At 42.3% G+C, this 16,059-nt stretch overlaps 3 protein-coding genes across 3 annotated transcripts; all 3 read left to right on the forward strand.

Annotated features, from left to right (window-relative positions):
- Nucleotides 1-1,536: 1,536 nt before the first annotated feature.
- Nucleotides 1,537-2,613, forward strand: LOC102718547 (BTB/POZ and MATH domain-containing protein 1-like). Its single transcript, XM_006653780.3, has one exon. The coding sequence runs from the start codon at nt 1,537-1,539 to the stop codon at nt 2,611-2,613; it is 1,077 nt and encodes a 358-aa protein (XP_006653843.2).
- A 1,801-nt stretch (nt 2,614-4,414) lies between these two features.
- LOC102719378 (probable amino acid permease 7) lies at nt 4,415-6,848 on the forward strand. Its single transcript, XM_006652888.2, has 7 exons — nt 4,415-4,549; nt 4,689-4,922; nt 5,315-5,408; nt 5,512-5,729; nt 5,811-5,944; nt 6,049-6,276; nt 6,352-6,848. Exons 1-7 carry the CDS (start codon nt 4,477-4,479, stop codon nt 6,763-6,765), a joined length of 1,395 nt encoding a protein of 464 aa, XP_006652951.1. The 5' UTR covers nt 4,415-4,476; the 3' UTR covers nt 6,766-6,848.
- Nucleotides 6,849-9,373: 2,525 nt separating this feature from the next.
- Nucleotides 9,374-15,611, forward strand: LOC102719665 (protein PELOTA 1). The gene is made up of 15 exons (XM_006652889.3): nt 9,374-9,571; nt 9,703-9,785; nt 10,420-10,495; nt 10,965-11,096; nt 12,121-12,166; nt 12,852-12,927; nt 13,127-13,202; nt 13,281-13,313; nt 13,393-13,461; nt 13,776-13,882; nt 14,248-14,320; nt 14,500-14,538; nt 14,750-14,844; nt 15,054-15,160; nt 15,369-15,611. The coding sequence occupies exons 1-15, from the start codon at nt 9,521-9,523 to the stop codon at nt 15,440-15,442; spliced, it is 1,137 nt and encodes a 378-aa protein (XP_006652952.1). The 5' UTR covers nt 9,374-9,520; the 3' UTR covers nt 15,443-15,611.
- The last annotated feature ends 448 nt before the right edge of the window (nt 15,612-16,059 follow it).

Raw genomic sequence — 16,059 nt, forward strand, 5'->3', positions numbered from 1 at the left:
TAAATAGTCAAACGTATATAGAAAAGTCAATGATGTCCAATGTTTAGAGACGGAGTGAGTGAGTATGTTTCTATAGCCTATCAGCCCAATCCAGCCAATGGGCTCAAAGGTGATGGCCTCACCTATTTTTCGCCTGAAGCATAAAAGTCTCATCCATGTGCTGATGTAGGGATGAGCGAAGGTTGGATCGTGGCCCACGAATAATCTATGGCTGGCTATAGTTTAAATAAATGTATTATGTTTTTACTTTTGATACATTAAAAATAAAAAATAATTTATTTAGTTTATTTATGGTCATGTATTATATACAGGCCAACCCATGTCTACATCTGTATCGATGACTTCGTTGTTTACATAGACTGATCAACAGGATTTTATTAAGAAATTATGGTAATAGCTCCTCCTGGCCGGCTCGCTAGCTGGCTAGCTGCTCGCCATGCAAAGGTTAGTGTCGGTCGATCGGACGGTCGAACGGGCGTGAGAGCAGATGATATAATAGTAGGCTATAAGGCAGTATAAACATATTTTAAATAAAAGAGGAGAGAAGGTAAGTGAGCTATTAATTTGTAGCCAACTGTAGCACAGATTTTAATACATAATATGTGTATGACATATGCATGGATGTATGACATGTGAGACATGATGGTATATATTTTATAGATAGTTATTATATGAGTTGATTATTAGATTAGCTATAAATAAATTGAAGCTAGTAATTGCCTATACTATTGAACGTGATCGCCGACCTTCGCAATTTCGGCTCCTGACAGCAACCTTGTCGACGTCAAATTGCTGAGTTCTGTTGCGTGCAAGACGCCACAAAGGTTTAGCCGAGTCGTTTTTTTTTCCTTTTATCCACGGACACTGATCGTCGATCTCACCTACGTAGGTCGCGCGCAATAACAATTAATCATCCCGGAGACGAACAAAAGCACGAAATATATCTTCGTGTTAGTACGCCGTCAATGTCAAAAAAAAAAAAAGTTTTGCGTGGCACGTGGCGATATATGAACGTGACAGAGCGTATACACAGAGATGGAAAAGGCCAGTAAAAATCAACTACATGAAATATCCGTATTTATTTATATAATATATCATTCAATTTTTCTATTTAATGCTGTTAATTTTTAAACCGACAGTGGTTTTTTTAAAAATTTTGTGCGAATATGCAAAATTATAAATTATGACTAATATGCAAAATAATAGATCACGACTAAAATATCTTTCGTAATAATAAATTAAATCATAATAAAATAATTAATAATTATATAATTTTCAAATATAATACATTATCGTATATCCAAAAGTTTTAAAAAAAGTGAATAGGCTACTCACTGGATAGCCGAATACTAATAGTATATCTAAATTGGCGAGGTTTCCGCTCTTCCGTTTTATCTTCGTCGATCTGCATGTAATGCACCTTACGATCTCCATCAACGATATTCCTTCCCCTCACAGATCAACCGATCGAAGACCGGCGGCGGCGGCTAAAACCCGAACGTAACCGGCCGGCCGCCGGCGATCGATCCATCATCTATGGGTAGCTGCGTCTCGGTGAACGACGGCGGCGGCGGCGAAGAAGCCGCCGTGTCGGGGTCGGTGAACGAGGAGCCGAGGGTGACCGGCGTGCACCAGTTCACGATCCGGCAGTACAGCACGATCAAGGGCAAAGGCGTCGGCAAGTCCGTCCTCTCCCGGAACTTCACCGTCGCCGGCCGCTCCTGGTTCATCCGGTTCTACCCCGACGGCTACAACGGCACCACGGCGGACCACGTCGCCTTCTTCCTCCAGTCGTTGCACAGGCCGCGGTTCGGCTCCGCGTACAACGTCGAGTTCTCCTTCACGCTGCTCAACCCCAACATCGTCGCCGACGCCGACGCCGGCGGTGCCGTCGTCCACAACGTGCGGTGCGAGCATCCCTGCAGGTTCGACAACCACCACAGCTCGTGGGGCATCCGCAAGTACATCACCCGGGAGCAGCTGGAGGGAGCCGCCCTGGGCGCCATCCACGACGACTCCCTGACGGTGCGCTGCACCGTGCACGTCATACAGCGGCGGAGGAGCCGCCGCGCCGGCCCCCGCCCCGCCGCCCGCGTCGGCATCCAGGTGCCGCCGTCGTGCCACGCCAAGAACGCCATGCACTTCCTCCTCAGCGGCGACGCGCCCTTCGACCTGGAAATCCACGTCGGCGACACGACCTTCAGAGCGCACAGGCTGGTGCTCGCCGGCCAGTCGCCCTACTTCCGGACGCTCCTCTACGGCGGGGGGAGCGAGGCGAGCTCGCCGCGCATCACCATCCATGAGAGGAGCCCCGAGGCGTTCGGCGCCGTCCTCCACTACATCTACCACGACAGCCTGCCCAAGGAGGCGACCAAGCGGCAGGGCAGGAACGCGGCCGCCATGGCGAGGGAGCTGTTCGAGGCCGCCGACATGTACGCCATGGAGAGGCTGAAGCTGATCTGCGCGAACACCCTGAGCCGCTTCGTCAACGACGACACCGCGAGCAGCATCATGGAGCTGGGAAGAGTGCACTCCTGCGACGCGCTCACGAAAACGTGCCAAAATTACATGATCCGCAGAAGGATTTCAACCATTACTCCACTAGCTTGCTAGACAGCTGAACCAAGCTAGCATCCGCTATATTGTTACAGTATTTACGGTACTTGAGACTATCAAATTTTAGTGTAAAATTTGATATCTTGATACTAAATTTTACACTAAAATTTCGGTACATCTCGTATCTGCCGAGAACTATAAAATTGCTCATATTGTTACGCTCCAATTCATCGCCTTCCGGAAAGTTTTTCAGGTAGGTTTAATTTGGACTTCTGCTTCTGCTGCCACAAAATGATTGTTAAGGAAAAGAAAAAAAAGGTGACGGCCGGCTTAATCGCAATGTTCTGTACCGGTCTTTCCTTGTCATGATAAGATTATACGATTATATATTACCAGTTTACAATACCGGACTTCTTGGATTTAATGTTGCACATGTGATGGGTTGGGGGTCCACGTATTGGTTCGATCTTCATCTAGCTGGGGTAACTCATCGCTCAGGTCATCGGTGGCATTCAACGAGCAGGCTCCCTCTGACCGGAGTACGCATTCCAAGTCTTAGAGTTTAAATCTTTATAGAAGTATGAGTTTCAGATTAAGTATTTAGTAGGCTAAGTTTTCAATTTGAGTTAAGTTTTCAAATTAAATAAAAATGGTTGGATATAGAGGCCAGATAAAAATACCCTTTTAAAAAAGAGTGGCTGGTTAGTGTAGTGGTTCGTCTTGTGACTCTTGTCAAGTTCCTGTACAAATCTATATACCTGGTTGACAATAGATTATCGAGCTGATGCCCTGTTAATAAGGTGAGTTCCACAAGCAAATATCATCTACTACACAATGTCAGGAAGTAACCTTTAACATATCCATCAATGTTGTTAAAGACTTTGTAAACTATGACACCATTGGAAGTTTAGGTAGATTTCATGTTTTTTTATAGGACCATGAATTTATATAATGACAAATCACAATATCAAGAAATAAATAAAGATAAAGGCTGCAATCACGTGACTCGTCTAAAACCAAGTACCAACCACCTCATCTGGAAGGAGGTTTGTTCCCCAGCATCCTCTATGTCCAGAGATGTGGATACATTATGAACACAGAAGAGGAAGATATGCTGGTGGACTTCTTCTATACCGTGGCTTTATTCAGCCCACATAACCTATACTGAAGAAGTTGTCAAGCAACCAACAGCAGGTCAACAAAGAGGTGACCTTGGCCTCACCAGTCAGCCATGAATACGATACCAAGCGATCGACTTGTTAGCGAGCAGCCAATTAGCAATGTTCAATTCATCCGCGAAACATCGAGAGCCGCTAATTTCCAATCACTTCAAAACGTTGGAGCATATTTTGCACCCTTCCTGATGATCAACATGATTTTTGCCCTTTCTGATCAACATAATTTATGGTTTACTAGTTTGGTATGATACCTATAACCTGATAATAGCGTACCTGATCAGCATAAATTATTGGGTTGCTAGTTCTGGTATATATGACACCTCTAACTTGATAGTAACGACTACTAATATGCGATTTTAGAGGTTCTCTGCAAGCCATGCAAACTATTGGCGCTCCTAGAAACGGACAATTCTGACAACTTGTGCTCTTGTAGCACAATACAGGCTGTGCACCAGTTGGACTTGTCAGGAGGGTACTATACGATGATTCGACGAACATGACCATCAGTTCGTGCCATTGTGTGCTTAAAACAAGCCGCGATTCCGGGCCGTCCATACGACAGATTTCTCCCCCAGGTTTCTTATCCAGATTACACTCCAATCCAGTGACAACTTGCCTGGGAGTATATAATAATTGGTCAGTAGACCAGCACAGCTCTGGCTTGCTCAGTTTGGTCACTCTTCAGTTCTTCCCATAGTCCAATGAGTCAACTTTGAAGGCTTCACTGAACCTTGCATTGACAATGGCGCCGCGGCTGCCACTCGAGGTCGCCTCTTCTCCCCAGCTCGACGACGACGGCCACCCACGCCGCACTGGTACGTACGTGCGCGCGCTCTCATCGCACGCCGAGATCGACTTGCTATTCGATCTGCCTCGGTTCGTCGCGACAAGAATCGAATCAGCTGCTCTCTTCTCTTCTGATTTGCTTTGCCCTGCCGTCTTCTTTGATTTCAGGCGATCTGTGGACATGCGTGGCGCACATCATCACCGCCGTGATCGGGTGCGGCGTGCTGGCGCTGTCGTGGAGCGTCGCGCAGCTCGGCTGGGTCGCCGGGCCCGTCGCCATGGTGTGCTTCGCCTTCGTCACCTACATCTCGGCCTTCTTGCTGTCGCACTGCTACAGGTCGCCTGACTCGGAGAAGATGCAGAGGAACTACTCCTACATGGACGCCGTCAGAGTTCACTTGGGTAATAAAGTAGTGCCTTGATTAATCCTACTCCAGTTATTAGGTTAGTAAGAGCAAGTTCAATAGTATAGCCAACTACTGTCTCTAATTTATTTATAGTCAATAGTTACCTACAAAACATTAGTATATGGTTCTATATATCATACACACACGGTATCTTAGAGTCCGTGTATAGCTGACTACAAATTAATAGCTCACCTATCTTCTCTCCATTTTTCTCTTTTTAAAATATACTTATAGCTGGATTATAGCTTGCTATTGTACCTGTTCTAAGCTAGCTAATTTTTCCTCGGAAAGTCCAATTGGTCAAACATGGATTCCTCTTTTGGATTGTGTATTGGTTAGCAGTAAATTAATGGCGTGAATTTTGTGGCAACTTGGCGATATGTTTAGGGAGGAAGCACACTTGGTTATGCGGTTTGCTGCAGTATCTGAACCTGTATGGGATAGGAATCGCTTACACCATCACTACAGCGACTTGTATGAGGTGATTCTTTACCATTTTTTTTTCATACAAATCTTCAGGAAGTAGTTTTAATTAGACGGTTAATTCTGCTTCTAGCCGTGCTTAATTTGTTATGAGTTGACAGGGCAATCAAGAGGGCGAACTGCTACCACAGGGAAGGCCGTGACGCTCCCTGCGACGCAAATGGTGAACACTTCTACATGCTGCTCTTCGGAGCAGCCCAGCTGCTGCTGTCCTTCATCCCAAATTTTCACAAGATGGCATGGCTGTCCGTCGTCGCGGCGATCATGTCGTTCGCCTACTCCACCATCGGCCTCAGCCTCGGCCTCGCCAAGACCATCGGTAAAGTGATTCTTCCATATGATTCCGATGTCACAAGCTCACAACCTGTGCAAAATTCTTGATCCATTTGCTCTGCGTCAGGTAATGGAACTGTGAAAGGAAACATTGTTGGTGTTGCAATGGCGACCCCTATGCAGAAGGTTTGGCGAGTGGCTCAGGCGATCGGTGACATCGCCTTCGCCTACCCGTACACCATCGTCCTCCTGGAGATACAGGTGCGGCCATTTTCAGAGCTCGAAAAGCACGCACCTTTTTGGGCACCTTTTAGCTGAGAGAAAGCAAGATTCATCTGGACTGGAACTGACGGGGACCGGGACAGGACACGCTGAGATCGCCGCCGCCTGAGAGCGAGACGATGCAGAAGGGCAACGTGATCGCCGTCGTCGCCACCACCTTCTTCTACCTCTGCGTCAGCTGCTTCGGGTACGCCGCCTTCGGCAACGCCGCGCCGGGCAACCTGCTCACCGGCTTCGGCTTCTACGAGCCCTACTGGCTCATCGACTTCGCCAACGCCTGCATCGTGCTCCACCTCCTCGGCGGCTACCAGGTCTCTCCCTCTCAAACTTCTTCAGATTGCATGCCCTGAGAAACTGTTCTGAAAAGCTCGCATGAATGTGTGCAGATGTTCAGCCAGCAGATATTCACCTTCGCCGACCGGTGCTTCGCGGCGAGCTTCCCGAACAGCGCGTTCGTGAACAAGTCGTACTCGATCAAGATCATCCCGTGGGGCGGCGGCGCGGCGAGGTGCGAGGTGAACCTGCAGCGGGTGTGCTTCAGGACGGTGTACGTGGCGAGCACGACGGGGCTTGCCGTGGTGTTCCCCTACTTCAACGAGGTGCTGGGCGTGCTCGGCGCGCTCGTCTTCTGGCCGCTGGCGATCTACCTCCCCGTCGAGATGTACTGCGTGCAGCGGCGGATCCCCCCGTGGACGCCGCGGTGGGCGTTGCTTCAGGCGTTCAGCGTCGTCTGCTTCGTCGTCGGCACCTTCGCGTTCGTCGGCTCGGTGGAAGGCGTCATCAGGAAGAGGCTTGGCTAGCTAGACGCCGGAAACAAAATGTCAAGCTCCGTGTGGCTGCCACTCGATCTGAACTCAGAAGCACTGTGAAGTGAACTGTACAATACATATGAAAAAAATTGGTAATATAGACTCTTTGTATTATCTACTGAAAACATGTGAGGACTAAATTCGATGTACGCATGCTCACATACGGAAAAAGGAAATCTATGTTGTCAACAAAATTGGGAAAAGAGAAATTTTATAGGACCTGATACCAAAATTTTATAGCGTAAAATGTTAATAACTTGAGTTTTTATATTAAAATTAACTCAATGTATCATTTATAGGGTATAAAAACTCTTGAGAAAATCAGGATTACGCCATAATAAGAAATAAATTTCATGTAAACATCATATTCCAAAGGCGCCGTCCTTTTGTTTTTGTTTTTTTTATAAACCAAATTTTAAATCTTCAATATTAAATTTGGAGTTTTTATATCATAGTGTAAAATTGTAAATGGGTTTTTACCAAAACACCACTCATATAACGTATGGTAGTGATATATCCTCCATCTCCAGCCCTGCACGGTCTCAATCCTAGCCCTTAACATGTAACTTTTCGGCATTGACCACGTTGCTATACGTCTCTTCCTGTTGGATATAGGTATTAAAAGATTAGTGAAATTAAACAAAAAAACATCATCACTGACCATGAGAATGGAATAGGTTGGGTGACTTTAGAGCATCTCCAAGAGATACCTAAACAAATTCCCAAAAGTTGAATTTTAGAATTATAATCTAAAACAAGGCTCTAACAGACACCCAAATAGGTTCCCAAGATTTACACATGCCCAATATAGACCTAAAGTTGCCCTAGATTTGAGGCAGCTTCTGGCGTCCCCAATCGCTTCGTCACCCTTCATCCTCGGCGTCCTCGCCCTACTTCCATCGCCTTGGCGCCTCGTATCGCTCACATTGGACAGTACCCACTGCCGTTATCAGGTTTCCTTTATCCTATTCATGTCTATCTAGGGTGCAGCCTCCATCCTCTCCGTCAGCGTTACGGCCATTGTCATCCACCCCGCCGACATTGTTGGGGCTTCGCCATCCACCCCGCCAGCAGCGCCACAAAGGCTGTCTCCGTACCATCGCCGCGGACATTACAGCTCTGTAAGCTGCAAGCTGCTAAGCACTAGTACTGAATGAACCTAAATACAGTTTCATCAATGTGTATCTTTGTATTTTTCTATTGCATATTGAATCTGAATGTTGTTTGGTGGTGGGTATCTCTGTATTTGGTCGTATACAATGGGAAATATGATGTCAAGTCTTGATTGATTGAGAAATCATTATTTTGAGGTTAATATATGCATTCAAAATTTTCTTTTTTTCAAGTTTCATACGATGCTGAATTGAATGTAGAACGAAAAGATTAATTGACTAGTACTAAGTATTATACTGTATAGAGTTCTCGAAGCACAGTTCTATATGCCTCGAGGAAGTATGATCGATCTCGCCTCCACGATCAACCTCGCGCGACTGGGAGAGATCAATCATGCGATCCCCGCGAAAGCGCACAATTGGGCTACAATCAGCCAATACCATCAATAATTAGTTGAGAATCGCCCCTCCCCCCAATGACGTGGCACATTTTTAAGTTTTTAGGACTACTTTTTAGGTATCTCTTGGAGAAAAGAATTAGGTGATTTTTTTAGCCCAGATTTTTTTGGCTGCTCCTAATACATAAATTTTAGGACTCCAATTTTAGAGATCTCTTGGAAATGCTCTTAGTCTTGAAAGCATGCAATTAACTAAAAAAATGTGTAGATATAAATGTTGTTATATTTTAAGATAAAATTTAAATGACATAAGTTGGAGTATTACTTGTATTTTGAGATGGAGAAAACATTTAGCATCTGGACTATGGTGGGTCTATTAGTGAACGTTCGCGTAGAGGACAAGCGCGAGCACCGTATTTAACTGAACTGTATAAACTTTAAATACATAAACTTGAAGCATATAAATTTTACATGTATAAACTTTACCCATGTAATTTTTTCAATATAGATATATAAACACATTGATTTTAAATTGGAAATTGAATCCTATTTCGAATTAAAGTCGAATATGTAAACTTTATATGCATATAAACATTGATGGTGTAAACTCTATAAAGTAGTCATATGCCAAAAAGAAAATAACGAGCGTTCACGCGGAACGGAGGCACGCGAACATTCCTTAAATAGCCCTTTTGTCCGAGTTGACCAAGCCAGACTGGTCTAAAGTACGAGTCTCATTGTTCATCCATAAACAAAATAACTTATTAATGATTATAAAATAATTTATAGGTATATACGTGTGTTCTTATAGCAATCTGAAAACAAAGTTAAAAAAAGTAAAATACATAAAAACAACTTTAAATTTAAATTTATTAAACTTTAAATTTAAATTTATTAAGTTTTGGTAATAATAAGCCCAAGCGAAAATACGGTAAATACGGTGACCTATTTAAAAACGCTGGCACTCTTGCACTCGGACCGGACCACTGTGGATGTGTCACGAATCTGGGCCGGACTCGACTCCAGTCCTGACTCGGATTTCGACGAGACTCCAACTAGGCGTGCACGCGGCTTGGGCTCCGTCGTCCGGTTCACAGCCCGACCCCGACGCCTTCCCCCCGCTTCCGCCGCGCCGCCTCTGCCCCCCCACGCCGGCGCCCAGAGCGAAAACCCGCACGAGAGGAGAAGCGCCCCCCACCCGCGGCGTTTGTGCGGCTCCCCGGCCGGCCACCGGCGATGAAGCTCCTCCACCGCGACCTCGTCCGCAACGGCCCCGGCAAAGCCAAGGTCCCGCTCCGCTCCCCCCCGGTTGCTCGCTCTCTATTTGATCGATCGCCGTGGCTTGTTTTTTTTCGGGGGGTGTTTGTGTGGTTCGGGTGCTGATTGGGTGGGTCGCTCTCCCTGTGGTGCGCGCGCAGCTGTTGCCGGAGGAGGACGACGACCTGTGGCATGCCTACAACCTGATTGTTCCCGGGGATACTGTCGAGGCCTACACTGTTCGGTGAGTTCTCCTTTTTTTTTTAATGTGGTGGTGATTGCAATGATGCTAGCTCAGTTAGTAACTATATCCTCTGATGGAATTTGAATTTACTAATTTCGGTTTAGCAGTTTAGAGCTGTTTTTTTTTTCCTGGAACTCTTGTGATCCTCAGTGTCATACAATCGTACTGAACTGGAGGAGGAATTAGGGTTGGTAGCTTAGGGAAGACGTAATTCGCTTTATAATTTTTTGGCCCTTGGCTGGGATTTGAGAATTGAGTTAAGAGAAAAAAGACGGGGTGGAATTGGTAATCACCAAGTACCACTTCGTTCATTTTTTTTAAAAAAACATCAATTTTATTAAAAGCTAAAGTTTACTGCAAACGATTGCCCATTTGCCCTTGCTCACTGCTATTACGCTTATATACGTGATTATAAAAAAAATCAGATATACGAAGTTACTTGAAAGGCGTTGTTGCTTTGATCATACTCATACTTCTCCTTGGTGGTAATGTAATTTGTGCTAGCTGAATATTCTGCCCCCTTTATTCTTGTGAAACTTCTCTGTTTCTCCATGAAAACACATCTAGATCCTTTCACTGCACATGAGAACACCCCCTAAACTTGTTTTTTTTTTTCCTCTCCTGTTGGTTCCAGGAAAGTTCTGAGAGAGATGGCATCTGGAGGGCGTGACTCTGAGCGCGTGAGGCTAAAGTTGGCAATTGTAGTGGAGGTAATATATCATCTGTCTTCCTTCTATCTGCACTGAGTAGCTTATGCTAGTGATTATTGGCAGATGTAACTTATATGTGCCTTTCAACTTTTGACTTGAGAGGCACCACCATTGTTGGGGAAGAGAGCCTGGGACCTAAACATAGTTACTGGAGTTGAATTGTGTACTTCTTAAATGCAGAGTTTCTTCCTCTGCCTTAGAATAGTAATACAGAGCTGTATGATGGACTAGAGTAATGGACTCTCCCTAGACAAGCAACAAGTATAATTGCTTAAGCATTTGAATTACTTAGAACTAAGCCTCACCAAAGCCAAAGGGAGGTCAATAAATCTATTTCTCCTTGTGTACTAAGAAATAATGCTGCCTTTATTTTGTCTCTTATTGGGTTTGTTCCCCTATGCTCTCCAAATTAAGACTTACTACCTATTTTCTTGATGATAACTGTCATGATTCTCTATTTTGCACATAGTCTGTAGATTATGATAAGGAGGGATCTGTCCTGCGTGTACGTGGAAAAAATATCACTGAGAATGATTATGTGAAGATTGGGCAATTTCATACTATGGAGTTTGAGCTGAGGAGACAGTTTACTTTGACGAAGGTATGCCCTAAAATTTGATCAAACTGCCTAATCTTTTTACTAGGGGACCATCTTATAGTCCTCAGCTAATAATGGATAGGATTGTCTTAAACAGTAACTAGGTCCAAATTTTGGATATGCTACTAAATGGTTGAAATATGTCACAAGTATCCAGCTACTCCAGGCTGGTGTGGGATTTGTTAAGCCTTACCTGAAAAGTGTTAACCTGAGAGTGCTACAAAGAGGGTGCTCTTGATCTAGTTTCTTAATAGATAAACTTTCAAACCTGTTTGCAGCTTGCCCTTAAACCCTTTTTCTAACTCAAGTTATAAGTGAAATAGGAGAAGCAACCACCTCTGAACACACATTTTTATTTACTGTCATATATCTTGACCATACTAGGCTGCCCAAATGCGGTTCATTTCTTTTAATATGACTTGACCATGGGATTTTTCCTTAGCTTTGCAATATTTATATCATAACACTTTTCAATTAAAAATCAATATAGACTTGGTTATAGAAATTTTTTTGACACTTTCATCAGACTGCTATCCTTCTTTCCCTAACTACCTTAATGAATCTTGAATGAGTTTTTTTGTCCCTGCCCATGGAACTTAGATCTTTCCAGCCTCTCATTCTTTTTCTTCCTGTTTGTTTGATTTGCTACTGTCCCTGATAATTCATAGTGTGTACAGTGACTGTGTATTTCTAGTATTGGATGTGACACATCCTAGTATAATGGATCTGGGCAGAGGTATGTCCAAATTCGTAGTACTAGGATGTGTTACATCGAATACTAGGTTGTTCTTTTATGGGACGGAGGGGGAGTTAGGAAATCATAATGATTATTGCCTTAACGTACTTTCCGTCTTTCAGTGGTGAGGATAATGTTCCCCAATTACTCTCAGATACATATCCTTCTTGAATTTTTTATCACCATTGTTTATTTCTTGTAAATTGTGATGGTCCGTTTAGAATGTACCTTTTTTTTAGTTTGTTGTATTTGTGGTTACCTGAGCAGAGCTTGTTATTTCTACTTGTGCAGGATGTTTGGGATTGGTTAGCACTTGATATCATCCAACAAGCATGTGGTATGTGAGGAACTGAGATGCTATCTTCTCATAAGCTACTTTGTGCCTCCATTTCTTGTGTCTTTTCTTGTCTCATTGCTCTGATATTAATATATATTAGGAAGATAAACCTTCCCTAATCTAATTTAAGTGCTACATTCCCACGTGCTACAGTACTATAACAATGATGGATTGATCTAAATGGTTACATGATTATCACATCAGCAACACTAAGACTTGTATCTCAAATCAAATTTTAGACTTAACGCTTGACATGGCCATTTGCCTAGATTGCTTAAGCCACTGGGAGAACTTGTGGTTGATCTTTTCAGGATGGGTAGTTCTGAGATATTTGTAAAGCTTGCGAACAGTCCTGATGAAATTATCTAATAAATCTTGCACTATGTTGATTGTACAATGGCACTTACTCCTAAAATTCATAATCTAGATTACCACTAATATGGAAAATATAAGTCATGCTTAAAGTATCGTTAATAGTAAAACAAATCACAGCAAGATGAATGATAATTAGGTAATTTTTTTAATAAGATAAATGGTCAAACATAGTTTCAAATGTCAATGGCGTCAAACATAAAAAGAATCGGAGGAAGTAATTTTTTCTATCAACTTATCCAAATCCCTTTTCTGTTATTACTCTTTCTTGAGAAATGCAATGTTCTAACTGAGTGCATCTAAACATCTCTAGACCCAGCTGCAAGCGCTGATCTGGCCGTTATTCTCATGCAAGAAGGACTTGCACATTTGTTCCTCATTGGTAGAAGGTAATTTGAGTCACTGTGCCATGGCAGGATCAGCAAAAAAAAAACTTTCCATGATAACATGCAAATTTTGGTGATGTAAAATGTTTTTAATGAAAGAGAATAATCTTAATAGTAGGTCTGTCTGAATCCCTATTTTAAAGGCTTGAGTCATCTCTTGCTGTGATTGTATTTGACTTACTAGCCATGGTTATCTAAACAGCGTAACAGTAACTAGAGCACGCATTGAAACATCGATTCCTCGGAAGCATGGCCCTGCGATTGCTGGTTATGAATCGGTATGAAAACTGGTTCTAATAATGTGTATCCTACATGTTCTATCCATTCCTAACTGACTCTGTTTTTCTCTTCTGTAGGCCCTCAAGAAGTTCTTTGAACATGTTTTGACAGTAAGTGAAGAATGTTTCCTCAAGGAAATGAGAATATTAACGAAAACAATTTTGAACTGATGCATTACCTTGTCTGTAGGCTTTCCAGAAGCATATTAAGTTTGAAGTAATCCAATGTGTTGTAATTGCAAGTCCAGGTTTTACTAAGGTAATCACACACTTATAAGCAGAATAGTCTATTCCTTTGTGTATGTGCGAAGTTTATTTTCGTTTTACATGAAATTTGGTATTCCTGTGCCAAGCACATGGTAATATAATTTTATGAATATATGTTTTTTTAATCATTTGCACATGTTTCTGATTCTTAACATCTGCTGTGTGTTATTAGAAGCAACCACAGTAAATCTGGTATCCTGTTAGTCCATTTATTGCTGTTGGCAATAGCAGAACCAAATTGCTACTATCTCACCCCAAAAAAACAACTTATGTGATTCTTTTATTCTTCTCTCCATATCTTAACAGGATCAGTTCCGTGATTATATGTATCTTGAAGCTGCACGGCGAGACATAAGAGAAATAATTGAGAACAAACCACGCATTATTCTTGCACATGCTCCTTCAGGTTACAAGTAAGTTCTTCTATCTTTGCTAGCCAATTGATTCCATCTACTCCACCTATTCTCTTTGCACCTTCCATTTTAGGTACACTAGAACCTATTCTGAACAGTGTAATATGTGCCAATTTACGTCACGCCTTCCAGCTTTCTGGCTTGTGGAAACTTGCTTTATTGAATCTTCTCTGATTTAAGTGTTTCATTTTCCTGTGACCAGTTGCATGGTCCTACTGAAATGCTCTTAATATAATCCTGTACTGAACTGAACAATTTGATGGATGACCAGCAATTAATTATATCTTTTCATTTGGTTGCCAATATTCTCTCAGCTGTCTCAATGGTATCTGTTTTTTCTGTTTGATTTGTTATGTTTGTTAAAGGCATAGCCTGAAGGAAGTTTTGGAAAGCCCAAGTGTGATGACACTAATAAAAGATACAAAAGCGGCACAGGAGGTATGCCATATGCAGACTAAGATATGCCACTAAATGGCCTAATGTACATCTATGGTGCATTCTCAAACATTTCCCTGCATTGATTTACTATACAACATGCTAAACACATTCAAAACAATATCTAAGTACAGCTTCTCATATCTATTTCCTGACTCTTATATTTTCTTTCTAATTTGAAGGTCCAAGCTTTGAAGGACTTCTTCAACATGCTTACTAATGTAAGTTTCAAGCAAAACTATGTAACAGTTGGATTGAAACGTCCTACTTATGTGCTACTGCTTACTTGCTTAGACCCTTTAACAGCATATACATTTGTATTTCATTTCAGAAGGAAATATTGATTTTGCATGTTTATGGTTAGAGCTACTGTTTCTGCTTAGTTGAAGAATATCCAACTCAACCTTTCTTTTTTTTGCTGATTAATTGCAGGACTCAGATCGAGCTTGTTATGGACCTAAGCATGTTGAGGTTGCGAATGACCGTCTTGCTATCCAAACTCTTTTAATAACAGATAATTTGTTTCGGTGAGTTTGTGTTTATTAAGAGAAGTCATAAAGTCGGAGCTAATTTTCCTGTAGTATTTCCTACTGCTGCTTGTTTCCTTTTCTTCTGCCAAGTTCTTAAATTTCTAGTTTTGAGACACATGAACAGTGAACTCACAGGTCTCATACCAAACAGTTGGTCTGTACATATAATTTTAGTGGTGAGAAGTAAAATTGATTTCTACTTGCAGGAACTCTGACATAGCCACAAGACAAAATTATGTGCGTTTGGTTGAATCGGTCAAAAAATTCGGTGGCACAGTGCACATATTTTCTTCAATGCATGCCTCTGGTGAACGTGAGTATTCTTACCCATTCGTTAAATCAATAGAATTAGTTAAATGCAATAATCCATTATACTGTTGTAAATGCTTTTACGAGGTCCTAAATAATTATAATATTTTCACATTAGCCTTTTTGAACCAGGAATATGAATTTGTAGTTTGCATTTACTGTTTACTGCATTGTTCTCTGTGTTTAAAGGTGGATTTTTTGCATTTGAGCAGAGTTGGCGCAATTGACAGGAATCGCAGCAATACTTCGATTTCCCTTGCCAGATTTGGAGGACATTGAGATGTGATAATTCCACCGTTCGGATTATTTTTTTGGCAATATGCCAACTTGTAATTCATGTGTAATCTTATTCGTTGTTTTCATATAGGTAACTCTTAAGAAATCTGACCACAGTATAACCTAGTTGTAAATGGTTTGCCATGCCGTATTAGTTGATTGTTTTTTTTACTTAACAACGTGCTATAACTGTGCAAAGCATGCGCAAGGCTAATTAGCTGGATTATCCTTGGCTAAGCGCCTAAGCCTGACTTACCAAGATGTTTGCCAATGGTAATCAAATCCTTCGAGGCTTGAGATAATTTCAGCTATTTTTGTGGGATGTTCTCAATATGCTAAAGCTGTGGCTATGAGTGCTTTATTTTATTTTGAAAAGGACACCATTTTATGACTTAACATCGAATCGCCTTTATGCAACTGTGCTCTGCTGGAACTCTCCTGGAATCGAGTACCCGTAGCCAACCTGTGACTATTCTGTCATGCATTATGACTTTGATGCAATTGTTTTATTCTTCTTTCCTTCTGTTTTATTTTCTTTGGATTATTTCCAGACCAACCGAACTTAGATATAAGAGAATTACATTTTTCCCCCTCTTTAATAAAGTAGCAAAGATGAATTCCAGATTT

Source organism: Oryza brachyantha, chromosome 4, assembly GCF_000231095.2.
Source record: "Oryza brachyantha chromosome 4, ObraRS2, whole genome shotgun sequence".
Lineage (NCBI taxonomy): Eukaryota > Viridiplantae > Streptophyta > Magnoliopsida > Poales > Poaceae > Oryza > Oryza brachyantha.

Coding starts and splice junctions, on each gene's coding strand:
- LOC102718547 (XM_006653780.3), top strand. CDS start 1,537: ATGGGTAGCTGCGTCTCGGTGAACGACGGCGGCGGCGGCGAAGAAGCC.
- LOC102719378 (XM_006652888.2), top strand. CDS start 4,477: ATGGCGCCGCGGCTGCCACTCGAGGTCGCCTCTTCTCCCCAGCTCGAC. Junction 5,409..5,511: donor ACTACAGCGACTTGTATGAG/GTGATTCTTTAC, acceptor ATGAGTTGACAG/GGCAATCAAGAGGGCGAACT. Junction 5,730..5,810: donor CGGCCTCGCCAAGACCATCG/GTAAAGTGATTC, acceptor GCTCTGCGTCAG/GTAATGGAACTGTGAAAGGA.
- LOC102719665 (XM_006652889.3), top strand. CDS start 9,521: ATGAAGCTCCTCCACCGCGACCTCGTCCGCAACGGCCCCGGCAAAGCC. Junction 13,314..13,392: donor TCTTTGAACATGTTTTGACA/GTAAGTGAAGAA, acceptor CCTTGTCTGTAG/GCTTTCCAGAAGCATATTAA. Junction 15,161..15,368: donor AATGCATGCCTCTGGTGAAC/GTGAGTATTCTT, acceptor GCATTTGAGCAG/AGTTGGCGCAATTGACAGGA.